The sequence below is a fragment of the Colletotrichum spaethianum genome (assembly GCF_022836535.1).
Source record: "Colletotrichum spaethianum MAFF 239500 DNA, contig05, whole genome shotgun sequence".
Classification (NCBI taxonomy): Eukaryota; Fungi; Ascomycota; class Sordariomycetes; order Glomerellales; family Glomerellaceae; genus Colletotrichum; species Colletotrichum spaethianum.
This window is the reverse complement of record NW_026054775.1, coordinates 381,400-409,196: the sequence shown is the minus strand read 5'-3', so window position 1 is coordinate 409,196 and position 27,797 is coordinate 381,400. Positions and strand designations below refer to the sequence as shown.

The window sequence follows — 27,797 nt, the reverse complement described above, 5'->3', positions numbered from 1 at the left end:
ACAAGCCGCTCAGGTCTGACTTCAGGATGGAACAGTGTACCTTATCCCGAAATAGGGAGGACAGTCGAAGATCACAATGGCTCTGAAGGATAGGTGCCTCAATTTCGACGCCGGATTTTCGTTTCTGGCAGCCGAAACCCAGCAAGGAGTTGACCTGTACCTTGCGCAAATCTTGCTTCGTGGTTCGAGTCTCGAGAACTGATGTGAGACAAGTCTGCGTCCCCTCTTTCACCAATACGGTATCCCGACAACAAAAATGAAGCTGAGAATTGAAGAAGCACGTTTCAGCCTTCAGCCGACAGTGGAAGACAAGATACAGTTGGGTTGGAGGTGGAGGTGAGAGACACTCACTTTGCGAGAAAGAGAGACGAAGTTGACAGCGCGATGAGGAACGATGGTGAAGGTGGGAAATACCGTTCATGGAAGGTAAGCTGCAACTCGAAACTAAATAGATAAAGTGTAAAAGGTGAGTTGAGGAGGAAGGTGAGGAGCGATTCCTTTCACTCTGTTTACCTTCACGTTTCTAGCCAAATATCAAAAAGTTTTGAGAGTTGGCAACCACGCGCATAAGAATTCATCGCCAATACCGACAAAAAGAAGAGCCAAGTAATTCATTCTTAAAATTTCGCTTTTGGTTGCATTCATTTCTTGATCTTGGAAGTTTGTGGTGTGGCTTTGGGGACTCACCTGACAAAGTCCTATCGATAAAGGCCAACACAGCCGAACAACACGTCGAGTTTTTTCACTTCTGATCGCTTTGAAGTCCAAAAGCTTGAACGTTGAGGGCATAATAGCCTCAGATGAAGAACCAACCACCAGAATGAGTACAGTCTGTTTGTGCTAATACCGCCATAGGGACAAGGGGATGACCGCGGAGCAAACAAGCCAAGTCAATATCACACTTTGACAGCAATTTTGACAACACCAAAGACAAGCTTTACCTCATTGCTTTAAAATCTCACGCTTTTATGCAAAGCCGTGCTCTCAACACTGCACCTATATCATACAAGAAGCTTGCACGTAAGTTTGAGCAGCATCTTGCTCAGAGATGAGTGTGAACAAAGCTGTAGCTTAGCTGCCAAACGAAAAGCAGCCAGCTGTGCATACATACGAGTCACATGTCATTAAATGAGGAAGGCCTAATAGATGATGAGGCAATAAATTCAAATCCAAGTCTACTTCAGTCCAATGCAATGTGACTTTTAGTTCAATGGAATCTCAGGATGAGGACCAGCAACACAATCCAAGCGGAAGCCAAGCAGATTCCTTTCAATTATCATCATTTCAGATGAATGTTGACACAAACCAAGCAATGAATGCCACCTGAAATGTTTCTTACAATCACTCCATCTCGGTTCAGTACTGCCTAGCCAGGACTTCATTCCTGGGAAGTTCTCAACTGTCGACTGTCCAATTTAGAAGACCGCCAAAGCTCCTTAGATATAGTATCCCTGAAGACTCTCAAGCCAACAATCATATGATTTCGAGTTCTTCTGTGCCGTGCAGTGATTTAGTGTGTGGCAGTCGATGACAGGATGCAAGCGCGACGGGTGTTGCCCCACCTCCTTCCCAACTGACATCGTCTCCCACCTCCCATGCCATCCGATTCTTCTGGCCTTGACACACCCACTGCGTCGAAGTCTTTTACCCAAAAACACCTCAAATTCCGATTACTGAACGGCCGTTAGTATTCCATTCACTCTTCGCCCCTTTCTCCACAGCTCGGAATCGATGCCCAGGGGCCTGTGTATAAGTAACTACAGCGTAATTTATAAGTGAATATAGCGCCTGGCCTTGCCAAACATGAAGCTATCAAGACTCTCTCTAACAATCTCTTTTTAGATTCCTCTTGCTTGGGCGAGAAACAAGACACAGTGAAGGTCCCGACGTCGACAATATTCCACCCGGACATGTGACAAGAAACTACGCGCAGTTTGGTCACATTCGTTTCTCTTGACAGAAATAGTCCTGCACAACGCAAGCAGCCATTTCATTTACAAGCAATCTGCAGCCGCACAGCGTGCTGTCTACGCCATACGAACAAACGAGGCACTAGAAGGGCTCTCTTATCTCCACCAGTTGAGTCATCAATCCAAAGCACTCCACTGTAGGTCCAACTTCACAATTAATAGAGGATTCAATCTAACTGTCCCACGGTGGCCTTGGGTACTCCGTAGATTTTTCGCAACGATGCCCCAAACCCGTAGCGCCGCAAAGCGCACTGCTGGAGCAGTTTCTCCGTTCGATGACTCTGCCAAGTCAGGCAACAAAAGACCTGTAAACATTACCCAGGCCCATGGGAAGACGCATCGGACTAAGCGCGCAAAGAAGCAAACCCAAGCGCCAGTCTGGTCAGCACAAAAGAACGTGTTAGTTCTCCCTCATGGTCTGGGTACCGTTCAGAATTCAACAATCCCCAACGATAATATCTGCAAGCCTCCCTCCATATTCAGTACAGACGGTGGCATTATAGCAGACAGGAAGAAAATGACGCTGGAAGAGCTCAAAAAGGCAGCAAGACCTCGAGGCCTGCCCAAGGAAACACCCGAGAACAAGTACCGATTGATGCCCGGAGCTACTCCGTTTCCTGACTGGACAAGGCCCACTCCTGAGGAATGTCAAACCGTCTATGATATTCTGGTAAAAGAGTACGAGGAAAGGCAGAAATCCAGAGGGCAGAGAGAGAAACAAAGCAAGGGAGCGGGCAAAAATCAAGGGACAGATACACTGTCCAAGAAGTATACACCACTCAGCTTCAGACCTCCGGCCAAAATTCAGCCACCCTCAACTACCGTCGCCGGTTGTGGGGAGGTGCCTGACCTGGTTGACGCCATGATGAGAACTCTTGTCAGCCAATCAGTAACGCGGGAGAGTGCCAACATGGTCATGGAAAGAATCACCAAGAGATTCGGCCAACTTAACTCTCAAGGAATCGGCGCTGGTAGCATCAACTGGAACGCAGTGCGTCTGGCACCCCCTGAGGATGTCATACAAACCCTTCACAAGGGTGGGTTACAAAACAGGAAACATGAAGGTATAAGGGGATGTCTCGACATGATTCACGAGGAGAACCAAGCTAGAAGAGCTGCGTATCTAAAGGAGGGGGAGACAGGGGTGACTGCTAACGTACCAGGCGCAGCGGAAATGACTGCAGGACAAAAAGCGCATCAACTCAAAAAGATTGAAGCTGGAGTCCTCACACTGGACCACATCCGCGTCATGTCAGCGGACGAGGCTATACTGGCACTCATCAAATATCCCCAGATTGGAGTCAAGACAGCGGCCTGCCTTCTTCTCTTCTGCCTGCAGATGCCCAGCTTTGCTGTGGATACCCACGTTTACCGCATGTGCAAGTGGTTGTACTGGGTCCCTGGCACAGAGAATGAGAACTACGTCTATATGCATTGCGACTTACGAGTCCCGGATCATCTCAAGTATGGTCTTCATCAGCTTTTCATTGAGCACGGAAGTGGGTGCCATCGTTGCAAAGGAAACACTTCGAAGGGAACTCCAGAGTGGGATAAGGCAGTTTGCCCGCTTGAGCATCTCTTGGACCGCTACAGCAAGAAAGAGAGTAAGTCAAAGGCAATAAAGGCTGTCGTTATCGAGAAGGAGGGCAGTGAGACTCAAGACGCCCCTGAATGCTCTTTTGAGACGGTCATCAAAGAATAGACTTCTTCAGCAACGACTGCAACGGAAGAGGAGACTACACACAGCACATTGGCAAGGAAGTCGGCCTACAGGTCGGCCCAAGACATAAGGCCTATAGTGTTGCTTTATGTGTGCCGTATTCAGTATTTCTCCTCTAGTCAGCATTCGCTTAGGGGAACGGCGTGTTACTACCTACTATTCCTTAACACTTGAGTAAACAGCTCAGTGTATTCTGGGAGCATTTTTGGGGAAAGGGTACTTTGAGCAGTTATGAAGTCAGAGAGGTCCCGGAGGGGTCAATGAGCGAGACAACATGTTTGTTGCAGATGGTTTGATAGAAAGAAAATCATGCAAAATCAAGAGGAAAAAGCACGGGCAGACATTGCAGGAATTTATTTACAGCATCAGGGAGGACCTATGTTATCTTTGCCTGTCTTTGATATTGCGAGTGACATTTGATTGTGATATCGTGTGTTGGCTTTGAAGATTTTGTGGGTGCACTGCCACCAAAGAGCTAAGATGCAGCGTTTTCAGGGCATCTGGAGGAAGGAGCAAACAAATTTGATAGCGCCCAGCAGCGCGTCAAATAGCTAGGACAAGCCAGAGGATCTTGACTGCGAGTTAAAGATCGTAAACGGTTGAGTGATTCAAAGGTGCAGTAGGATTTAAGGTATGGTCCGTGCACTAACAGCTGAACCCTTTGTGATACCTATGCCAGAGTACTCGACACAACACAAACAGAAGTACTCCTCCAGTCTGCAAGATGCCAGCCTCATTCAGGTACCGCGAGATGAGAAATGGCTCCATTCACATACACCCATCCCTGTCGACACGGGTTTGATGCGCTTTAATGGGGTTTTGGCGCCTGGCCGCGTCCTACCCGGGCTGGAGCGTGTCACTGCACTTTTTGCAGCCCACACCCTTCCTTGCCTTCACCTTCAATTGGTGTTTCCTCTTTTCCACCAACAACCAAACCCCCAAAGATCGTGGGCCTTCCTTCTTCCTCCCACGTCCTTTCCACCCTAACCTCGCCTCTTCCTTGATTGAGGCTTCTTTCGGATACTAATTTCTTCCTTGGCTGGCGAGGCCAGGTTTATTCTCATTACCCTCACAACGTCGCCCTGCTGCAGCGATCGACCGAGGCCCAGTACTGCGAGCATTGACAATCTATCGACTTGACTTGGCGACAAGACTTCTCCCCGATCTCTACACGATAAGCTGTGTCTTCTTGACGTTGAAACTTGCGACCGTAATCTTTCCTTCATCCCCCATCCGCGCGTAGCTTGCGGTTAGCGATTACCGTCTTTCGCGTTCTCCCCGTGGTGCTCGACGAATCTTTCCTGCCGGCTCCACATCGCCAAAGCTCCTTACCTCACCCTCGCATTCCGACATCCGCAACGCAACTTCGTCTACCTGACTTTCCGCCTTTGCAGCCTCCGTCACTCCCACGACATGCCTCGACGGGTTTGTTTACTGCAATAAAATGTCGTCACAACCAGTCGAGGATATCCTCGAGGAGAGCTACCGCAAGTTCGCCAACATTCCTCCAGACCTTCACCTTCTCTGTCCAAAGGTCGACGAAGATGACTTTGAAGACTATGACAACCTTGAAACTGCCGGCGAAAGCATCACGACCCTTGAGAAGAAGGAGAGGGTAGAAAAATGGAATGACCGCCTCGACATTGCCTACTGGACCAGTCTTCTGCTCGCGTACGGCAAGGACAAGGCTGGTATTTGGCTTGAACAATGGGGCACACGGATGGCTATCAATCTCCACAACTGCGACAAATGCGTTCTGAACTGGCACATGTACCGGAAGAAGTACATCCAGGTGTTTTCCGAGTAAGTCCCAACCCGCTCAAATGGTACAGTCAGCAATGGCCATTGGTGTTAACTGGATTTATAGGAAATGGCCAGAAGACGCCGTTGCCGGAATCGAAAACTGCCTCCACCGATTCGACTTCGACCGAATTGATAAAGGTCTTCAATGGGCCAAGGACATCATCGAGAAGGTCGAAGGCGAGGGCCGCCTGTTTCAAAGAGCTGACCTCGGCGAGGATCAAGGCGCAGTGCTTCTCACTGTCTATGAGGCTCTCTGCTGTATGGCATACCTCAGTTTGCCGGAAAAACGCAACCTCTTTCAATTTGTCTTCGTCCGTCTTTCGGGCAAGAAGCCATTGAAGTTGGGCGAAAACGTCTTACTTCCCGCCATGACCCAGTTCCTATTTGGGGAGGACAAGACACGACTGCAGTTCGCCGAGAAATCCTGGGAACGTCTGCGACCGAAGTCGCTGACCGAGGCGCAATTCAGCTGGGCTGTTCATGACAACCTGGTCGAGGCAATCCAGTCAGTCGCTCAGCGCAACCCCAGGAATCCTACAGACCTTCCAGAAATCGAGCGGTTCTGGAAAGCCGTCAACTGGATCATCAAGACCCTGGATGAGAAACTCTTGTTACATGGCCTTCGAAGCATGGAAGTCAAGCCAAGCCTCTACGACCTGCTTTTTGTTCACATGCAATGCGAGTCTGAGGCAATCCTGCTGCTCATCATTCAGGCTTTGACCGTCTTACTGGAGACGTCTCCTCAGGCTTTCTGGGACACGATCGGTGACGCGCGGCCATTTGTCGTCGTTGAGCAACTCCTTTCTCAGCGTCTCTTCAAACAACTGCTCGCCCAGTCCTTGACGTTCGCCATTACGTACGACGACGGCAGTGGCGGCAACGACGTTGAGTCGATCACAACATCGTGGATCAACACATGGATCCAGTCTCTCAAGCGTCAGCAAAAGAGCGACGCCTGCGAACAGCTGCTTCATTTACTTTTCGAGCAAGTCATCCATGATGCAAGCATCGGCGAGCAGGGCAGAGCTGCGTGCATTCGCGCTGGCCTAGATGCCTTAGACCACGTTTTAAGGTCGTTCCTGGATCCTTCCGTCAATACCGTTTCGAGTACCACCTCCGTATATATCAACTCGATCCTCAATGTCACCTTCAAGTACAAGGATATCATCAACGATGCTGCGGATACCAAGAGCCAAGAGCAACACACCCTTGGCGTGCCTAAAGCCGCCATGAGCGTCATCAGTGCTTCCATGAGTCTGGACTCTAGAGCGACTTCCGAAGAGCATCTCGAACTCCGTAAGAACGAAAACGCGGCTATCCAGACGGCGGTCACCCGCAGATCAGCAGACTTATGGGATGGGTTTCTGGAAAACCTCTTCGCTGGCAAGCTCCTGCTGGCAAAGACAATGCTCATGGCCATGGCTCCTCTAATCAACGTCGAAAGATTCCGTGGCCCACGCAAAGAACCCGACAACCTGACCCCGGCGAAGAAGAGCTTCAACAACCACTTTATCAAGGTTGCAGAAGCCCTTGGGCGAGTTCTGCAGCGTATGTGCGAGTTCACGTCGCCACAGCTCAATGAGCTATGTCTCATGGGTCAGAGCATTCGTCCTATCATTGCTTTCACTGTCCACGGCGAAGACGAAATCAGCAGCGCAAGTGCTGAGCTCATAAAGTCAATCACTGAACAGCCATCCAAGTCAGAAGCTATTACAGCATTGCTTGATCGACATCTCAGCACTACTCTGTCTTCCATGATTTTTGCAACGCGGAGGATCATGGAACCATCCAGTGTGGCGTGGGGACCAGCACGGCACATCATCAACACAGCCAAAGACGTACTCAAAAGTCTCAGCGATTTGTCGTCGGGCATTCTCAGATCCAAGACGCTTGAGAACAGCGAGCAGATCGCCGTCACTGGCTGGTGGGTTGCCCACTGGAGATACATTGAGGTTGCCTTTCAGTGCACAGCCACCTGGTCTCACCAAGCAGAAATCAACGTGATGCAGGACTTCTGCCGAGATGTCATTGAGCTGGCCGATGGCATGCTTGCTCAGGATGGCCTTTTCGCCTCGGCACTCCAGGCCAACAACGTGCAGGCACAACCACAAGACCTGTCCAAAATGCAGCAGCTTCTGAAGGACCCTCAGCGTCACCTCACTGGCATCGTAAGGATGCTTCGGCTAAGGGATCTTTATCTTGTGGAAGTCACTGTCAAGGTCGTCGCTAAATTACTCCTGAGACTCCGTGAGAACCAACTTGATATCCCGGATGAACCGAAGGCCTTTGTTCAAGATTCCTGCATCAAGTCGCCAGCCACCGGCAAGTATCCCATTAGCACCAATTTGAGCGATCAGCAGCGAGCAGAGCTCCTCAAAGCCCTTGGTGAAGACGACGATGTGGAAATCATCCAAATCCAACCGGTTTCCAAAACCGAGAAGCCAAAGAAGCAAAGCCTCATCGACGCTTGGTCTAAATCTGGCTCGTCAACACCCACTTCTCAAATTAGCCGATCGAACAAGGACGATGTCCTCGAGCTCAGTAGCTCTGTCGACAAGAAACGCTCGATTCTGGAGCAGATGGCGGCTCGCCAGAAGGCGTCTTCACCGAGTGTGTCAAAATTACCGCCGCCGAAGCCTAGACTTGAGCCTGTGGTTTCACAAGCCTCCAAAAATGCACTCATCGAGTCGCGCAAGAAGGCCAAGTTGGAACGGGCTAAGAGAGATGCCGAGATGGTCAAGAAAGCACAGGCTCTCCGAGATGCTGCCAACGTTGGCGAAGGTTCAGGGCTGAAGGGCCTTAGCGGTGTTGTCGGGAAAGATCTTGCTCCGCAGAAGAGTCAGATCCTGGTTGACAGCGACGAGGAAGAAGAGGACGACTCTGAAGATGAGGACCTCAACAACCTCATCAATAAGGGCCAGCAGGGCCAGAAGGCCGTCGACGAAGCCACGAGACGTCGCGAACGAGCGCTGCTTGAGAAGACTCGTGGCCCAGTCAAGAAGGTAAAGGTACAGCGCTCAGCCAAGGACATGCGTGCTCGCCTGATCCCGCCGATGGACCAGCTTCACCAAGCCATCTTGGAATGGGACATTTTCCATGAAGGCAATGATCCACCATCAACCTCGGCCTCCCTGGCCATCACACGAGTTGCAAGCACGTACGCCCACCCCCAGGAGTACAAGCAGACCTTCTTGGGCCTCCTGATTTCTGAAGCATGGAGATCTTTCGTGACTGCCAAAGATGAGACGACATCCAAGCCCTATGGCCTCAAAATTGCATCTCGTATGAATGTTGATAAGTTCCTTGAAGTGACTGCCAGCATCCCCAGCGCTGAAAGTAAAGAGAGAATGTTGTCAGAGGGCGACATCATTCTGGTTTCCAAAGGAAGCAGTCCCCTAACGGACAACTCTGAAGCCCATGCTTTGGCGCGAATCTGGAAAACCACCTACAAGAAAGAAAGGCTGGAAGTGACATACCGCTTGAACAGCAAGAACAACCCCCTGCTTGCTATCAACGCTCTTGGTGTTGGCTCTGAACTTCAAGCCGTAAAGATCACCAACATGACAACCATTGAGCGAGAGTACGCAGCCCTGGAGAGTTTGCAGTACTACGACCTCATGCTTGAAGTCCTAAAAGCCGAACCCTCGCCTATGTTGAAATATGGCGAGGAGGCTGTCAATGGCGTCATGCAGAATTACCAGTTGAACCCTGGTCAAGCAAAGGCCATTCTGGGCGCAAAGGACAATGATGGCTTCACTTTGATTCAAGGGTAAGACCGACTACTTTCTTCCTGTTTTCCGTGCTAACACCTCACAGTCCTCCTGGTACGGGCAAGACGAAGACCATTGTGGCCATGGTTGGCTCGTTGCTCACGGGCAATATTCAAATTCCTGGAACGGCCATCAAACCTAAGCTTGTGGGCCAGGCGGGCCAGAACGCCATGCCCAAGAAGCTTTTGGTCTGCGCTCCCAGTAACGCTGCTGTGGATGAACTCGTCTTGCGTCTAAAACAGGGTGTAAAGACGATGACCGGATCGTTCCACAAGATCAATGTTCTTCGCTTGGGTAGAAGCGATGCCATCAATGCCGCCGTTCGAGATGTCACTCTCGACGAACTGGTCAAAAAGAAGCTTGAAGGTGATACCACGCAAAACAAGGCGAAGGAGGAGCGAGACAAGATGCACAATGATGCAGCCAAGATCCGGGACGAGTTGGCAGAGATTCGTCCCAAGCTGGACGAAGCCCGTGCGGCCGGCGACCGAAACTTGTCGCAGGCTTTGCAGCGGTCCTTCGACCAGCTGAAGCGTGCCCAGATCAATATCGGTGCCAAGATCGACGAGGACAAGGCAAGCGGCAACACTGTTAGTCGTGAGGCTGAGATTCGCCGCCGGCAGATACAACAGGAGATTCTCGACGGAGCGCAAGTTCTCTGCGCCACGCTCAGTGGTAGCGGTCACGAGATGTTCAAGAATCTGAACGTCGAGTTCGAGACTGTCATTATCGATGAGGCTGCGCAGTGTGTGGAACTCAGTGCTTTGATCCCCTTGAAGTACGGCTGCACCAAGTGCATTCTCGTCGGAGATCCGAAGCAGTTGCCCCGACGGTGCTTTCCCAGTCTGCTGCTAGGTTTGGCTACGACCAGAGTTTGTTCGTCCGAATGCAGCAGAATCACCCCGACCACGTCCATCTTCTTGACCGCCAATACCGTATGCACCCCGAGATCAGTTTGTTCCCCAGCATGGAATTCTACGAAGGCAAGCTTGTTGATGGCGAGGACATGAGCGCGCTGCGCCGCCAGCCCTGGCACGCAAGCGCCCTCCTTGGTCCTTACCGATTCTTCGATGTTGAGGGTACCCAGTCGAAGGGGAGCAAGGGCCGTTCGTTGGTTAATCACGCAGAGTTGAGAGTTGCTATGCAGCTCTACGAGCGATTCAAGGCCGATTTTGGACGAAACTACGACATCCGTGGCAAGATCGGCATCATCACCCCATACAAGGCCCAGCTGCAAGAGCTCAAGTGGCAATTCTCGCGTCAGTTCGGAGAGGCTATCACCGACGACATCGAGTTCAACACCACGGATGCCTTCCAGGGTCGTGAGTGTGAGATCATCATCTTTTCTTGCGTTCGAGCTGATCCTACTGGCGGCATTGGTTTCGTCAAGGACATCAGACGTATGAACGTTGGTCTGACCCGTGCCAAGTCATCTCTGTGGATCCTGGGAGATTCAAGAGCATTGGTACAGGGCGAGTTCTGGAACAAGCTCATCGACAACGCGAAGCAGAGATCTCTTTACACGAAGGGGGATGTCATGTCGATGCTGCGGAAACCCAGCGTTATGAAGTCATTACCTGCCCCATCGAAGCCTACACCGCAGGATGACCTTGACGTTGAGAGGCTGGAGCAGCCTCGGGGCAAAGAAATTGACATGACAGACGCGTCAACGGCGCAATCACGAAAAGCAACCCAGCCTCCCCAGCAGCTGCCGACGAACTACACAGGTGGGGAGCGCCGCCCAGGCTCTTGGGAGAACAACAACCGCATGGAGCGGATCAACGAGAGAGGCGAGGTGCAGCCAGCCGTCGCCCGTAGCTCTGATCGACCTCCCGTCATCCAGTCATCGACGCCAAAGCAGGAGACTAAGAAGAGACCGTCCGATGCCAACGATGGGCAACGCGGCTCGAAGCGGGTATGTGAACACGAATCAAGCAATGATGAAAGCAGACAAGTTTCCCCTCAAGTCCCTAACACGACAACTACAGATGGCGACCGACCAGAACCGATCGTCCAGCAGACCGCCACCGACGGGGCCCAAGTCAATGGGCAACGCGTCGAAGGAGCCGAAGAAGGCGAAGGACCCGTCTGCCATGGTAGCCCTCGGTCTGACACCAGCTGCACGACCGCCGGCGGTGGAGACGACATCGAATTCGAGGACGCCGTCATCAGGTTCTTCTCTGCCGCAAAACCGCAACCTACCCTCAAGAGTAAGTGGGCCACATTTCCAACTATTGTTTTGGACACTGCTAACGTGGTTGCTAGCCTCCGGGGCAGAATGGACAGAACGGCCCCGTCATCCATAGGAAGAAGCCCAAGGCGGATCCCTTCATTCAGAGAAAGCCTCCTAGACGCTGAGGGGAGCCGACTCGAACACGCAATGATTCTTTGATTTTTGTAGATTAGACTCGATACAGGACCGGGCTCGGGGCAAAGGCTTTGCATCACTGTGGAGGGGACATTTGAACCCCTGGCGTTACAGGTCCAGGCAAGGGGCGAGGCATCTAGCATTGTTTTTGTTTTTTGCAAAGGGCAGAAAGACGTTGTTGCCTCTCGACATATGGTCTAGCTGTGGAAAGCATGGGCACATGCAATGGACAGGATGCATACGGGGGTTTGGAAAACTAGGGACGGCGGGGAAGGGTAAACCTTGGTTTCCTGCATGAAGTTCGTCCGAGGATGACGCAGACGTAGATCGCCGTAGTGTGTATGGATATGGGATTCTCTGCACCGCGTGTAGATAGGCATTGGGAAGGGGTCAAGAAGGCAGCAGCAGTAGCAGCATGGCGTCACCATGGTAGTGAAAAAGGTGAAGTGAACCAACGTAAGATGGTGGAGCGCGCGAACTTATGCAGGAGCCGGGGACCATAACCCGCCCTCCCGTAGTACGAATCTCCCTTGGCGGCTGCGCGACCAGAGGGCGATCGCTGCTGGACTGCGTAAGGCTTAAAGCTTTAGAGCGTAGGTGAGGGTGAGCAGTAAGGTTCCCAGGCGCAGGAAGCACCAAGACGGGCCCTACAATGCCACGACGAAGTGCAGAGAGAGAGAGAAAGAGAGAGAGAGAGACAGGGAGCGGGAAGCGGAACATCGTCACCGGCCACCCTAGCTAGCCCATCGAGTCCAGAGACTCTCCTGCGTCCTGGGAACTTTTGGATAGAGCTCGGGCGCGCAAGAGAGCCCCCCTTGCCATTCTTGATTTTTAATTCTTTATTTCTTGGTCTCAACCATGGCCAGTGAGAGGGCACGGGATGCAGCTGGGACCCAAGACATGCAGGGAGCGAGACGCGCCTTAGGGTTCAGGTTAAATCATGAGTCGCGTCGGGTGGCTTGTTCTCGAGCGCAGGAAAGGAAGACGAGAGGAGAGAGAGATGGTGTGTGTGGGCGTAGTCAATTAGTGACCGGGTGGAAAAGAAAGTAAGGGACCAGAGGGAAAAGGTCAGAAACTATGTTTAAGCCTCGCCGTTTGAGGTTTCCCGCCCCATTCGAGGAGAGGCAGCGATGAAGTGGTTGAAAAGGCGCGTCCGCCGCTTGACGACTAGCAGCTGTACGCTTACTCTTAGGCTTGGGACTTCGAAACTAGACAGCGGCGAGTTACCCGTGTTTCCCGTATAAACGGGATGGCTGGTGAGACGGGGCTTATATGAGCGCCGTTTCGCAAGTCTCGGGTTATGGCGCGGTGGTTTTGCTCTTATGGTGTGAAGGCTTCGAGGTAGTGCGCCGCGGGTGGGAGAGGATTGCCGCAGACCGTCGGTGTCAGGCACTGGCTGGTGCGCCAGCCGGATTTGGGCCGTATAGGTGGAACAGCTAGATATATGGTTGGCTGAGGAAGACCTTGGCGGTGCCGGTCACTTTGGTGGCTAGGTCGTCCACTTGTGTGTGTCCGAGTGCCGGCCGAGATTACGCACAGGACGGGGCTTTTCTTCCACTTTGTGTGTCTTTGGTGAGTGTTTGTGAGAGTAAAGAAAACGTGTGTGGGAAGAAGGAAGCAAAAGTTTCGACCGAACGAAACAAAGAAAGGAGAAAAAACGTGTTCGGGGGCGGGAAACCACATGGCAGTTCTGGCGGCGTTGTCTTTGACGACACGAAGATCGATTTAAACGAGGCTTGAAATAAACATCAGAGTCTCGCCGTTGGGCAAGCCCTGGAAAGGAAAATGGAAGCGGAATGGACGCCAAACGAAGACAGGAGAGCCAAGCTTGGGGTCACTCTGTCTTCTTTCAGCCCAAGTCCAGGTCTGGCGGGTTTTTGCCTCTTGCTTTCTTTTTCCTTGAATGGGGTTCTAGACTCTCGGGAGGAAGCATCCGTGCCTCTGAGTGACTCGAGACGCATGAATCATAGCTATGATGCACGCCGGGAAAGAGAGAAACATTATGTGGAACGCCGGCGAGGTGTGGAGGACGAGGAGGATGAGCGACTGGGATGGCACGAGGAGGATGGTGAGCAAAGCGACGACGGACACATATGTCATCCGCTCGTCTGAAGGTTTTGACGGGAGTTACACCGTGGATGGATGGGATGGATGAGGGATGGCGGATGGGGAGCAAGCGACATTGCCGGGGGTGGAAAGGGAGGATGGGTATTCCCTGTCTAGCTGGCGAGCTGGCGAACCATGGTGTCAAGAGGATCCCTGCCTCAGTCCTTTTGTGTCTCTCACGGTTGGAAATGCTTCAGGCTAGGCAAGCTGGGCCTTTTTGGGGTTTGGGTCTCGCTCGTGTGGGACAGCGTTCGGCACGGTGCACGCGGGGCTTGCGTGGGTTTTTCTTGTTTCTGGCAGCACTGTTTCGGCTCTCATTGGGGGCCACGAGAGGAGACGAGACGGAAGGGCCAAGCGGGAGTGTTGGGCGCACCGGGGGCTGACGGAGAGGGGGGGGGGGGGGGTATCTGAGGGGAGGTGATGATGTTGGTTGCGATCATAGTGCGTGATGGGATTTGTGATGGATTGATGGATGGGGGTCTGGGAGCGGCGCAAGGGACACGAACGTATGGAGCCGAGAGTTCAAGTTGGGAGGGTTTGGCGGTGGGGTTGAGACGCCTTTATGGATACCACTTGACAGTAGCATGGCGATCCGGTCGGCTTCTGAGGCGACGCGGCCGTCGTTCGTGTCGGCAGGGCATGTCAGGGAGAGGCGGGACGCGGAAGAGGAGAGGGAGAATGGAAGCGATGTTGGCGATGTCGGCGATGTTGAGGGACGAAGTTGGGAGAAGAGTGGGAACGGTGGGGGAATGGGGGATGGGGAGGAGGGCAGGGAGGATCCCTCTCGGGGGTTACGCCCGGGACGAACGGACGGGAGGGAGGAAGCAAGTATGGGGGGATGGAGACGGATGATGGAGAGATCTTGGGATAAGTTTAGCGAGCGGGATGTGCACCTGCGTTATGGTTGTTGTGCATGGATCGTCCAAGGTGCAGAGCTGATTTGCCGCGGTGGGTAGCGTGACATTGGGGGGCATTCAGCAGAACATGGGCCATGAAGCCTCGAGTACGAGCTGACGGCACATTGCAGAACCCCGGCCGGGGCTTCAGGTTTGAATAGCTTCATGAGCAGTACCCCTTGGACGAGTTGGACAGGATCTCCAGTCACTAGACGAGCAATGAATGTAACCCTCAACCAAAAATAGTGATTGCGCGTTTGTGCGCTGCATAAGAAGATAAGCATACCGGGATATCGACGAGCGCTCGTCCACTTTCTGGAATCGCGAGGACATGCTCGCCATATGAATCACGCTTGCCTGGACCTGGACCCTTTGATGGGCCAGGAGGGAGGGTGCAGGGCCAAGAGTGGACTACCGCTTGAGCCGCTGCCGGAGTTGGCACAGCGCGGTCTTGACTTCCTCCAGGTTGTCCGCCATACAGGCTGTTTGTTAGTGAGAGACGCATCCTCCGTCTTGCTTGTCCTGTCGTGCTCATCGAGGATGCGCGGGAAACGGCTGGAGCCAAGGTGCTGGGCGTGTCCATGCCAGCTCGTTTCCTGGTCGGGCAACTCTCATGCTTCATGTCGTTTATAATAAGATTGAGACACTCAGTGTACCACAGTGGGAGATTCCTCACGAGAGCACTTCATTTTCAGCCGGGGAAAAACGGCCGACAGCACTCTCCAATGGTGGTACCCTTATTTCCTGAGATACATGCACATGTCCCAATCAACAAGCCACAAGCGTCCTTCCACTCTCGCGGCCAAACATGCAATCGAGTGAGCGAAGTAATAGTCGTCTGCCACTGGCCCGCTTCCTACTGCTGTATGACCATTGGATGCTTCATTGCCCTTTTTGAATCTTGATAGCTGGTGCTGAGTCTGGGTTACTCCGGACAAAGAGTTGCTCTGGCCGATCAACGTGAGTTCCCAACCACGAGGGCACACAATGACAATACCGACAAAACGGACAAAGGAATAAAACGGTCGAGTTGAACACAGAGCTGGAGGTATCGGCAGATACACCCTCCTCATCATAGATCATTCGGCACAGAGACGGCAGCCCGACATGTTACGCCAGTAGACGGAACAAGAGACACACCAGAAACACAATCAGCCAAGGAATTCTCTCATACTCCATCCATCTCCGTCCCTCTCTCGTCTCGTTCAAACATATGCGGATTAGAGCGGTACCCTACTAACACCATCACTGCTTTGCTCGAGTAGCCGTGTCAGCCGGCCCCTGGTTGCACATCACTACCCACTGACCACTGCAGCGGAATTTCATCGCAGTCGCTTCGCATCGTCGCAGATGCTGCAGCTACGATAGCTGCAGTTGTGCGCGCGCACCCTTCGCATCCCTACCGCATATCCCTTGCTGGGGTTACCCAGCGTGCTGGGGCCGTCACGAACCTCACGTTCCTCCCCGGTACTCTTTTCCGGACTCCATCCCCCCCCCCCCCCCCCCCTTGCCCTGTTGCTCCTCTCGTCCTCGAGAATTGTACGATCGTTCCCCCCTTAACCGAGAGAATGGGTGACGGGCTAAGCCCCTCCCCTGTCCTATGCACGCCAAACGCGATGATCGTCGTTTCTTCTCTCCTCCCGGTCCGCCTGCCATTTTTGCAGCCCCCTCTTTCATGCTGCCGGCCATTCTATCCTGCTGGTCTGCTGTCGACTGCCTGCCTGTAAAGCCCCTTTCCTCGGAACCATGGCAGGCAGGCAGGCAAAGAGAAGAAGGAAAAGCAAGTTCTCCTTGCAACTATTGACCTACCTAGAGCACTCGCTGCGTAAAAGTGTCTGCAATCAGGGTCCTCTATGTCGTATCCTCTCGTCTTCTCCACAAGTTCTAGCTTTCCGCCCCTCGTCGCCGGTACCACGCCCCGTCACACCACAGTTGGGAACCGGGGGCGCATCGACCTTGCCTCGGCCCTTGGAGGCTGGGCTCGAGTCGTCTCTCGTCTCCTTCCTTTTTTTTTCCCTCTCTCTCCGCCCGAGCCTCTTCTCGATTCAGTAGAGTGACACACATTGGGTGCACCACACGTCTCTGGCCGGTGGACCGTCTGGCTGCAAGGCGCCGGGAGAAGAAACATCATGGCTTCAGTGTGGCGCTGTCAACTGGTCCTTCTTCCATCGGCCTCCTCCTCATTCTTCGTCACGCCTTGTTCGCGCCCCCGGGTTCCAGATGTCTCTGGAGAACCTCGTGGACGTCGAGCCCCGAGCTACCCAGACCAAGGGAAGAAAAAGAAAATCACATTTCGTAGACGAGGCATCCTGAACTTGAGTCTCAGCGCCACGAGCCCACCGAGCGGCCCCTAGACAACGGACTAAAGCTCTTAGCAACGACGCCCACTCCCTCCCTTGATCTGCCCTGAGGCTATCCCCTCCTCCCCTCCGCGTTGCGCGCCGCCGCCGTCGCTTCTTCTTCCCTTCGCTACAATCTTGTCCAACACTGGCTCAACCGGCTGGCCTCTTGCAGACAGAGGCAACTTGAGAAGTCTGACCGTAGCGTTAGTCCCGAAGCCGCTAGTACTCGTTCCCATAATTTTGCACGGACGCCTCCCCGCGATGGTTTGACGCTTCCACTGCTATCATCTGCCACCGTCTGCCTCCTCTCCCGCCTATTCGTCCCAACGGTCGCCCAGAGGGAGAGGAACATATATCGATACCACCCGTTCGCATCCTGGCGCTCTCCGAAAAAGAGCGAGGGATGATCGAAGTAGTGTTGCACGAACTCTGATATTGTGGTCTCTCCCTTTCTCCTCGTCTTTTACCATCCCTCTTCCCGCCTCTCTCTCTCTTTCTCTCTTTGCCTCTTGGGAGGTGATGAATCAACGGCATTGTTTCCAAGGCCCTAGAAACACGTCAAACTCTGATCTACCATTCACCCCGGTTACGTGACCATCATTCCATCCTTCCACGGGTTCTTCCACGAGAGCGTCGCCGAGCGACCCCGTGTTATTCAGACTTGCTTGCTGCGCCGCAGGCAAGTCGTTTATCGAAGGCATCCACCATCACCGCGCAACCTTCTCAAAGCATCTCGCGCACATCGAAACTTCGCCCGGCCTCCGGTGAAACTCCTGGGCATGCCGTCCCAAACCAACCCCATCTACATTATCGACGCCTCTTGACCGCTCAACGAGATGATCTTTTCAGAGAAGAACATGAGAGGACGCAGCGACGTCATGGTCGTCTCATCAGGGTCGGGCCCGCCACGGCTCGACCTGACACTCACACAGGGTCGTCGAGGCACCTTTGACAGCCTCAACAGCGACTTTGAACGGAGTTTCTACCCTCGCACAACACAGTCGTCGAACGACCTCTTCACACAGGCTCTCGACAGCATGGACATGACCGACTGCGAGTCGGAATGGGGTGCTGTCCGCGCGAGAGCCAGAGGGAACAGTGACAGAGCAGGTCTGGCGGACCTCATTGACTTCCTCAGAACCACTTCGCCGCCGGCGGACTTCCCTTCACAATCCGTCTTCGACGACGACACCACTGAACCACAGGAACAGCCCGAGAAATGGGGGCTTTTCAAGAAGCTGCGCCGTCCGCGCACGCGGGCCAGATCTGAGTCGCCGACCCGCCGGCCCCTGACCGCCGGCCTTCCCAACTCTGCCGTTGCGTCCAAGACGAGCAGCGGCAAGCCGCATATCGCAATTTCCATTCCGTTGGAGTATTGCCACGTAGGACCGGATTCTGATTGGGCTCTCGCAATCTTCAATGCCACACCGCCGCTTCCACCAACTCCTCCAGTGCGGATGAGCGACGAAGAAAACAGGAATGGCGTCGGCAGGCCTTATACTAGTGATCGTGCCGTCACTGTGCTCAAGACTGTCAGCGAGAAGGGGTCCATTTCGACCCTCAACACCGTCAACACGATGAGCACCAGGAGGGGAACCAAGGGCTCCGTGTCTATCTGGCCCAAGATCAACCCACATCCCATGAGCCCGCCGATGACACCATACACTACGCCGCCCGGAAGTTTACGTGAGACTTCTTCGACCAAGAAGAAACAAAACCGGATGCCTCCGCAGCCGCAACAGTACGCCGAACTTGCAGCAGACCCGGTTCCAGCAGGCAGAAGACCGAGCGGTAGTCTCGACAAGGGCTACTACTTCGGTAGGAATGAAGGCTCTCTCGTCCAGACGACAGACGCAAGCTTGCGGAAGCCCAAAGCCAAACCAGCTCCTAAACGTCCCGATAACATCACTCTGCCACCGCGCAGGTCGAGTATCAAGATAGTGAAGCCCCAAGCAGGCCACGTCCCAGACAGCCAACAGTCGATTGATGGCATGATTGATAGCGACCTTCGGCGCCAGAACGTGGCATCGGATGCTCCTCAGCTGAGTCCGGCGGCTTACTCAGAGTCGCACTCCATTAGTCCGAGTATTACAACGGACCTATCTGAACCAGTGGTCTCGAGTGCGCGGTCCGCGAAGACTTACTCGATGGCGTCGATAACGCGCCCAGAGATGCCGTCCATGACACCCAGACAATCATACATTGCCCGGCCAGGAAGCGGCGACACGATGCAGACCACCTTGGTCGGCGAGTCCTTGGCGTCTCGAAATGCCTCAACAAGGACAGCCACCTCAATGCAAAGTCGCAAGGAGCGCGTCAAATCTCTCAAGCAGCGGGACATGGAGGCCCTCAAAGCTAAAAAGAAGCAGCAGGCGGAACAAGACGAGGACGGCGAAGTGACTCCGAGGCCGAGGACCTGCGGCACTGCTATTAGTTCTCTGCGACTGCCTTCTCGTGACGGAACCTTTGGCTCCAATGATGATTTCCCGATGCACGGCGTCGAGACGAAGCTGTCCGCCACGAACCTGGCCAACATGGCCAAGTCCCATCAAAGGTCGTCAGATCATGTTTCTCATGGCACTGCAATCAAAATATCGCACTGGCAGGCCACGCAAGAAACCGAGACGCCGGGATGGGAGACGGCGCGAGAAGAGTTGACGCCTGGCTGGGAGACTGCCCAGGAGACACCGACGATAGACTGGGAAAAGACGCCACTCCTGCTCGAGACGACGGAGGACCAAAGGGACTCGGCCACCATCGGCACTGAAACCTTCGGCAACGGTGACATCAGGGACAGTACGCTGAGCTCCGAACCTCCCCGTCGGTGGGGTAGTCTTCACCGCGCCAGCTGGGCGAGCTCGGTACCACTCTTGGATCGCATAGGCAGCTTTGCACCGTCTGACGCAAGCGCCACACAAGTCGCGGACACGGGCAGCAGCCCCTTGCCCCTATGCCGGGCTCAGATGTCTCGTGCTGACTCTGCCACGCTCTCGCAGGCAGATGTGGACCGGCTCTACTTGAACCGCTTCAGTTTCTACGATTTTGACAACCAGGTCCGTATGGACCCTACCGAAGACGACCAGTCTATTGCGGGCAGCATCGCGGCGTTTCCCAAGCCTGGCTCCGGCGCTGGCCCTCGCTTGAGCGCCATCATGCCCGTTGCCGAAGTAGTTCCTTCGGCTCCCATCGACGAGAGGTGGTCGGCTTCCACTCTTAACTCGCCTATGACCGTGATTGAGGTTCCCCATCAGTCTTTCGCCGATGGGCAGACATCGCGGCAAAGCTCGCCGCAGGTGACTCGCCTTCACACTGCAAGCAACACGAGCCCGGCTCGTCTCAACGCTTCCAGGGACCACAGACAAACGAACGGGAAAACCAAACTCGGGCCTGTCCGCGTCGCCGTCGACGCAGACGAGGCAGCGACCTTGCGTGCCAATAGCCGTCTGAGGGAGGAAGACTCCATCGGCTTCCCAAACATGGCGGCCCGCGAGCTCCGCAACCACTACGCCAGCCTCCGCAGCGCGCGCGTGAACGATCTCGCGCACGAGATGCTCCTGAACCAAGAGCGTCTTGAAATCCGCATGCACCAGCAGGAGCGCAACCAGATGCTTTTTATTGAACGCCTCGAAAAGTGCATGAGTGAGCTTCAAAGTGAGCTCCAAAGCCTCCCCGGGCCCCCCTTTCCGGGCTCTAACCCTCTCGAATGGCCCCTTCACGACGACGAAGACTACATTTACGAGGCGCAGCGCATCAGACGGGACCCGAGGCATGAGGTCCGCGTACGTAGAGCGGCCCAGCTCGACGGCCACAACCGTCCGTTACAACCACAGCTGCCCGGCCCTCGCCGTTCGTCCCGTCAGGTCCTGAACGCCGCGGATGTCTTTGACGACTTTGCTGGCGACTTTGTCGAGCAGCATCAGCAGCAACAGCAGCAGCAGCAGATGCCGAGGCAGCCGTCGACGTTGCACGAGACGCCACGTATGGCCCGGGGCAGCAGGTACCAGGCCGTGATGGCATCGCCGATGATCACGCGCGGCGGGCTGGATGCCATGGACCCTTTGATCCGGGAGCTGCAGCTGGCGGCAAGAGTGAGCCAGGAGACGACGCGAACGGAGAAGACGGAGGCGTCGCAGGCTCGGGAGACGAGCGGTTATCGCTACGACATGGTTTAGTGGGTAATGAATTGGTGTCTTTCTAATTATTCTCCTTCTCCTTTACTTTTCTTTTTGGCTTGGAGGTGCAACTGTTGATCGCTGAACAGAGGTGCGGTCTATGAGGGCGGGGCACAGAGTTATGAAATGTGCAGTATGACGAGACTTCCTTTGTTCTGACGGAGATAAGGGTGGGCTGTTCAGGCGGTCTTGATGAGTGAGTATACCCAGTGCTCAGGATGCGTGTTATTCCGTTGCCATATCATGAAGCGTTTTGAGGCATTCTGCGCTGCTCACACAGCCGTGATGAATAAAAGATATGCCATTTCAATCGTATGATGTAATTACAATTACAGAGACTTGAGATTCCGAAAGCGAACGTGTTTACACGAGTCAAAGTGAGTTGGACAGTGTTATGTCGTCGATCTAGAAGCCTGATTGCATTGACAGCGCAACTCGGACGATGAGTATGCGTTGTGAAAGGCTCCCAAGGTTCCCGGACCTCTGGGCGAAATCCTAACCAATGACGTCGTTGGACCCCTTGTTTCCCCAGGGGACCTGCACGGGGTGCGTCGTAGCGGGCTCTTCTCCATCATTTCAAAGTCATGATGTCTTCGACTGAAGCTTGTGTGGAGAAACCCCAATTCGACAAACTGGGTGTTCTGTAGGTGACTTACATACAAATGATCTGACATCGTGTACATGCTCCCTCTGCGTTTGCTTGCGTGCCAAATCCCTGTGATTGGATCTCCCGTTCAGCTTCATCCTCCATTGCCCAGACAATTTCACTGCATGCCATCTCGAGTGAATCGCGAGCCGCACCAACGGCGCGTATAATCGAGACGACCGCAACCTCCAATCTCAACACACCCCAACCCCGCAGCCACGCGCAGGAGAAGCCATGTCCCGCCCCTGGATCCTCATCTCCCCCTCCTCCCGCGGCATCGGCGCCCACCTGGTCAAGCACCTGCTCCGGACCACCGCCGCCCCGATCCTCGCGACCACCCGCTCGCCCGACACCACGGACGCCAAGCACCGCTTCCTCAAGTCCCTCGCCCTGCCCTCCATCGAGACGGAGGACCTCGCCTCGCGCCTCAAGGTCGTGCGGGTCGACGTCACGGACGAGCCCACCATCGCCGCCGCCGCCGAGGAGGCGCAGAACCTGTTCCCCACAAAGACGCACCATCTCAGGCTGGCCCTCGCGACTCCGGGGATCCTGCACCCGGAAAAGAGCCCGGGCCAGGTCGAGTACGACAAGGCGCTCGAGACGTTCAGGGTCAACACGCTGGGGCAGATGATGCTGATGAAGCACTTCTCCCCGTTCCTCCCCCGCAGGGCCGCCTCTCTCTTCCCCTCGTCGTCCGAGGACGCGAGGGGCCTGCCGCCGGGCCACGCCGTCTGGGCCGCCATGTCGGCGCGCGTGGGGTCCACCTCGGACAACCTCAAGGGCGGGTGGTACTCCTACCGCGCCTCCAAGGCGGGCGTCACGTCCCTCGCCAAGTCGTTGGACCTGTGGCTCCGGGCGCGCAGCGGCGACAAGGCCATCGCCGTGGCGTACCACCCGGGGACCGTCAGGACGGGGCTCTCCGAGGCGTTCTGGGACACGGTGCCCAAGGAGAAGCTGTTCGAGCCCGAGTTTGCCGTGGAGAGGATGTGCAAGGTGTTGACCGAGGAGGTCGGTGTCGAAGGACGAGGACGGTTCTGGGATTGGCAGGGTAAGGAAATCTTGCCATAAGGCCCCGCTAAGGAGGGGGAGAAGACTGATGCGAAGGGAAGGCTTCAAGGGGCTACCTCAAAAAGATGGATACTCTGTGAGCATGGCAGCGCGAGCTTGTCAAGGCGGGCATCATGAAAGCAATCAAGTTTAGAATCATCGTTGCATGATAACTGACTCTATAAGTGTCGTGAAGAAATGGGTAATCGTACACTAGACACGAGACATCTACGTAACTCCGTGCTGTGAAAAGAACCGCAAACACCTTTGCTTTCAACTTCCCGCCTTACAAGGCTACATCCTGAAAGGACGCTCCGTCAGGGGAAGTCTTCTCCCCCTTGCTCGGATTGTCCCCTTCCCCTTTACCGTCCTCGCTGCCCGAATCCGAGTCAGCCTTTGGCCGATGAGCGAGGTTCTGCTCGTCCTTGTCCTCCAGCCGCACCTTCTGCTCCTCCTGGTCTGCGATCCTCTTCTGCTCTGCCTCCTTCTCCTCGTCGCCGGAAGACTCGTCGTCCTCTGCCTTGGACGGGGGCTTCTCGCCTTTGGGAGACGTGGCGGCCACCTCGTAGTTGTTCTCCGGCGGGTTGCCAGCCGGGGGCGTTGGCAGCTCCTTCTGCATCTGGGGGGTCTGCTGCTGCTGGGGCGGAGTCGGCGCCTGCTGCAGCTCGTCGCTCGAGGGGCCGGGTCTGAGAGCGTCGAGGTAGAACTTGGTCACGCCGAGGATGCGGCCGTTCTTCTCGCACGCCTCAACCCACTCGGGCCGCACAACGGGGATGTTTGTCTCGACGGCCTTCTCCCACGCCAGGCCGCGGCCCTCGGTGGTGACAAAGTGCGTCGTGTCGATGCGGACGCTGTCGACGATCTTGGCGCCAATGCGGTCGACGGCGGCGGCCAGCGCCTCCTTCGTGGCGGCGGGCATGATGCCCGTGGTGATGGTGATACCGCTGAGATCCGTCATCTTGTGGGTACGCACGACAACCTTGTCGGAGCTGAAGGTGCCGGCCGTGGTGCGTAGAATGAGGTGGAAGGTGTAGTCGGTGTCGACGGCGAGGCCGCTGATCTTCGTGCTGTGCATCTGCAGCGGGCGGGGGATGCTGCCGGCCTTTTGGCCGTTGCGGTACAGCGAAAGGGAGATGAGGTCGGCGGTCGCGAGCTCGATCGGGTCCCACTCAAGGACGACGGAGGTCTGCGTCGCGTTGCGGCAGCGGAGGATAGGAGTCGTGGGCGCGCTGGCCCCGAAGGCGGAGTAGATGCGGTCCTGGAGCTCGCGGAAGGCATGTTCGGTCTTGGCCTCTGAACCCAGGTTGCGGGCGACGGTGATGTCGACGATACTACCGGAGGAGATGTTGGGAGGGAGAAGGATGGAAGGGAATTCGATCTAGAGGGCTCCGTCAGTATGGAGCGTCAAGGAGAGGTGAAGATGAGCTTGGTGGATAAGCACGGGGGCTAGGGAGATGCCAAGTCTGTAGACGTCACGGCTCTCCTAGGGAGCTCCCCTATCCATCGCCAGTATCGGATGTGCATCGCGGACAACGTACTAGGCGCTTGTCCGGCGTCAGGAGTACCGTGACGCCGGCGTCGACCTTGCCGACGGTCAAGGAAACGAGCATATTGGGCTGTGCTTGCTGGCGTTAAATGTGTCTATCGTTTTCGAGACGTAGTACGTAATGTAGGTGTTTCCGTGCCGAGCCAAGCGGTCAATCGCCTAGAGAGATCGGTCGTCAATGTCGTAGTCCGTCCTTCAGGGGTCGTAGGTCCGGTTCGTAATGGCTTCGAATGGCTGAAGGGTGACAATGAGATTCGCGTCGCAGTGGTGTGTGTATGCGAGACACATATGCTGGTTTAGAGGTGCAACGCCAGTCACAGTTAATTACCAGGTTGGCAGCTCCAAACGTCTCGGCTGGCAGCTCTGCGCTAGCGATGTGATTCGTCGCCAGCAACTCTAGAATTGGCTCAAGACCTAAGGAGGCACTCAGTGAGGGTGGTTGGGTACGTACCTTGCCCCGTGCCTATACCTTTCAATCCTTCTAGGCGTATAACTCGTTGACTCCGATGGCAGATTTCTTCGACAGCCGTTGCAAACGGCTTTCTGAAGTGCTTGTAATGATAACAATCACTAGTATGTATGTGAAGACTCCTCATGCTCTTTAAATAATGCGCCGCTCAGAGGACTGCCAATTAGGACACGATCACGTTGACTTTGACATCTTCTGAGAAGTCGGAACGCAGCTTTCCAATGGTGTATTGACTTTTCTATATATTGGGGTATCATTTGGATGTTATTCCAAAGGCTCGAAGCCTTTGATGGCAGAAAGGCCTTCTACACGCCGGGAGCATGGCTGGCATCCCCCTTCGGAACAATTGCTTGTCTCTAAAGCAATCCCGAGCCCGGCAGATGTCTCTTTGTCTCTTTGATGCGTTTTCTCTCTATGCGCCGCTTGCGCTCCATGCGTTCCCCTTCAATGGGGGCGGTCTCCAGCAAGCTCTGCTCCTTTTCAAGTGTGTTTTGGTCATTTTCTTCCTCTCTCATCTGCGTCGTTTCGCGCATACGGATGAAGGCATCTACGACAGCATCCATGGCAAGTCGGAGATCTTTTTTCGGCAGCCTCTTTACGACGTCCCTAGGGAACTTGGCGACGCAGGCAATTGTCCCTTGGAGATTGCCGCGGAGAGTGGTTCCTATCCCCGTCTCGCTCTCGGAGTCAATTATACGTCCCTGGGCGTCGTAGCCCCGATGCTTTAGGGCGGCGTGGAGCGCGAGCTTCATGCGGTACTTGGCCATGCTCACGACAGCAGGCGTGTCGACCGCAAAGATTCCGTAAAACCATATCCACAGGGGTTTGTTCTTCTTGTCCTCCTCGTAGTAGTGCCTCATCAGGACTGCCTTTGGGTGCTCGTGCTTGTGCTCCGTAAAGTAGAACGTGTCAAACGCCCTCATAATATGCCGCTTCGACATTCTGAACCGAGTTAGGGGCACGGCTTTCAGGTCGTTGGGGAGACGTATCACTCGGTAGTTGTTGGCGGGTGTTCCGATGTCAAGCTCGTCGAAGATCTTCATCCAATGCTGCGATAGTTGCGCCTTCTCGAGGTCGTCCAGGCTTTTGGACTTGTTGAGTTCGGGCACGTCGGGTAGTTTGGCGCTCGGGGCGGCCGTTTGCTCTGCGGCTCTACGCTTTGAGCTAGAGTATCGAGCGAGAGGTGGCAGGAAACTGCTGCGCAGCGGCAGCTGCCGAAAGATGCGAGTCACATGTTGAAGTTGCGCCGGGATCATGGCGATGTTTCTGCCGGAGGTGGCTCGCGAGCAGTCAGACCTTGGCGGCAAAGGACTGACGACTGTGGGGGGACATCTAGCTTCTCATGGCAATAGAAAAGGTCAGAGTCATACAAATTTGCTCTGGGAGGCCGTATCGGTCAAGGAAAGGGACCGATGGAAGGCGAAAAGCCAAAATTGCGACTGCGACAAGCCTTGGTCGAAAAAGAAGCGATGCAGAGGAAGCTCTCCCGAAACGGCTTAGGTAATTGTGGTAGAGAGCCCAGGCCGCACCTTTGCGGGCCCCTTACTGCGAATCACATCTGTCCTACATGGTACACTACCGTGGATACTCATGTCCCTGTGGCTCATGATCACTTCACTGGGTGAGGCACACACCTTAGCGGATCATTTCTCCGTTAGTGACACGGCATGTCATAATAGTGCTACATACATGGTACAGTACCTATCCTGCTCCTGCCGCCGCCCACAGAAAACAGGTCCCCCACTTGACTCATACCCGCACCACTTTCTGCACAAAAAACCCAGCCTCATTCGCCCCCCTACCGAACTTAGCCCACAGGTGCCCAGCAAAACCGGACCCCTTGTTCCATCCATTCGAAGCAACAAGCACCCGACAGAGCCCGCAGAAGCCCAAAGACCATTTTGCGCTCGCGCACAATAAAGCCCCGTCAACATCACCACCCACTCTCGCTCTCTTCTCCCCTTCCCACTCCGACAACTTCGTCTTCCACCACCCCCCCTCCTCCATCAAATACCGCTGAGAACCGGAATTCTCACGAGTAGCCAAAATGCCCAAGAACAAGGGAAAGGTCAGTCCAGAAACTTTCCCCCAAAGATACTTCTCAGAATATTTCCCCTCCAAGCGGGTGCTGCGAAAACCACCCCTCCCCCTGCTTAGTCGGGGGACCCGCAAGGAACCCCGCCCCCTCCTTGCTATTGCTTGGAAACACACGACGCACATCGATGATGAAGCCTTTGATGATGATGAAGTTTGGTTTTGATCAAGAGGTCTAACAACCACACAGGGAGGAAAGAACCGCAGACGTGGCAAGAACGAGTCCGACCACGAGAAGCGTGAGCTCACCTTCAAGGAAGATGGCCAAGGTTAGTCCCACCGGTTTCTCTGTTCACCGAAACATACAATCACAAGAGAAAAAAAAATATACGCGCGACATCCCACCGCCACTTCGTTTTCCCGTCTCCAAACACTAAGCTAACCTATCGTCTACCCCTCAAACAGAATACGCTCAGGTCGTAAAGATGCTCGGCAACGGCCGCCTCGAGGCCCAGTGCTTCGACGGCGTCAAGCGCCTCGCCAACATCCGCGGCAAGCTCCGCAAGAAGGTCTGGATCAACCAGGGCGACATTATCCTGCTGTCCCTGCGTGAGTACCAGGACGACAAGGGCGACGTCATCCTCAAGTACACCGCCGATGAGGCCCGCTCTCTCAAGGCCTACGGCGAGCTGCCCGAGTCCGCCAAGATCAACGAGACCGACACGTACGGCGCCGACGGCGACGGCGACTGCAACTTCGAGTTCGACGACGACCGCGATTCCGAGGAGTCCGAGGACGAGGCTGACGGTGCTGGCGGCAAGAAGGACGTTGACATTGACGACATTTAAAAACGTCGCCTCTTGTCTCTTGCCTTTTCCACTTGCTCGCGTGTGTGTCGAGAAAGCCCC

At 54.7% G+C, this 27,797-nt stretch overlaps 7 protein-coding genes across 7 annotated transcripts; 4 read left to right on the top strand and 3 right to left on the bottom strand.

Annotated features, from left to right (window-relative positions):
- Positions 1-2,190: 2,190 nt before the first annotated feature.
- ColSpa_02662 (putative DNA glycosylase) lies at positions 2,191-3,672 on the top strand (the record flags this gene model as incomplete). Its single annotated transcript, XM_049268874.1, has 1 exon — positions 2,191-3,672. One exon carries the CDS (start codon positions 2,191-2,193, stop codon positions 3,670-3,672), a length of 1,482 nt encoding a protein of 493 aa, XP_049124831.1.
- A 1,462-nt stretch (positions 3,673-5,134) lies between these two features.
- Positions 5,135-11,621, top strand: ColSpa_02661 (helicase SEN1; the record flags this gene model as incomplete). Its single annotated transcript, XM_049268873.1, has 6 exons — positions 5,135-5,482; positions 5,523-9,262; positions 9,310-10,095; positions 10,119-11,178; positions 11,252-11,473; positions 11,529-11,621. The coding sequence occupies 6 exons, from the start codon at positions 5,135-5,137 to the stop codon at positions 11,619-11,621; spliced, it is 6,249 nt and encodes a 2,082-aa protein (XP_049124830.1).
- A 6,190-nt stretch (positions 11,622-17,811) lies between these two features.
- Positions 17,812-20,747, top strand: ColSpa_02660 (uncharacterized protein; the record flags this gene model as incomplete). The annotated part of the gene is made up of 2 exons (XM_049268872.1): positions 17,812-20,614; positions 20,722-20,747. The coding sequence occupies 2 exons, from the start codon at positions 17,812-17,814 to the stop codon at positions 20,745-20,747; spliced, it is 2,829 nt and encodes a 942-aa protein (XP_049124829.1).
- A 971-nt stretch (positions 20,748-21,718) lies between these two features.
- On the bottom strand, positions 21,719-22,536 carry ColSpa_02659 (uncharacterized protein; the record flags this gene model as incomplete). The annotated part of the gene is given in 3 exon segments (XM_049268871.1): positions 21,719-21,779; positions 21,804-22,288; positions 22,300-22,536. The coding sequence occupies 3 exon segments, from the start codon at positions 22,534-22,536 to the stop codon at positions 21,719-21,721; spliced, it is 783 nt and encodes a 260-aa protein (XP_049124828.1).
- A 51-nt stretch (positions 22,537-22,587) lies between these two features.
- On the bottom strand, positions 22,588-24,450 carry ColSpa_02658 (cell fusion protein cfr1; the record flags this gene model as incomplete). The annotated part of the gene is made up of 3 exons (XM_049268870.1): positions 22,588-22,827; positions 23,139-24,218; positions 24,379-24,450. The coding sequence occupies 3 exons, from the start codon at positions 24,448-24,450 to the stop codon at positions 22,588-22,590; spliced, it is 1,392 nt and encodes a 463-aa protein (XP_049124827.1).
- A 761-nt stretch (positions 24,451-25,211) lies between these two features.
- On the bottom strand, positions 25,212-26,111 carry ColSpa_02657 (uncharacterized protein; the record flags this gene model as incomplete). Its single annotated transcript, XM_049268869.1, has 1 exon — positions 25,212-26,111. One exon carries the CDS (start codon positions 26,109-26,111, stop codon positions 25,212-25,214), a length of 900 nt encoding a protein of 299 aa, XP_049124826.1.
- Positions 26,112-26,902: 791 nt separating this feature from the next.
- On the top strand, positions 26,903-27,737 carry ColSpa_02656 (eukaryotic translation initiation factor 1A; the record flags this gene model as incomplete). Its single annotated transcript, XM_049268868.1, has 3 exons — positions 26,903-26,923; positions 27,140-27,218; positions 27,355-27,737. 3 exons carry the CDS (start codon positions 26,903-26,905, stop codon positions 27,735-27,737), a joined length of 483 nt encoding a protein of 160 aa, XP_049124825.1.
- Positions 27,738-27,797: the final 60 nt, after the last annotated feature.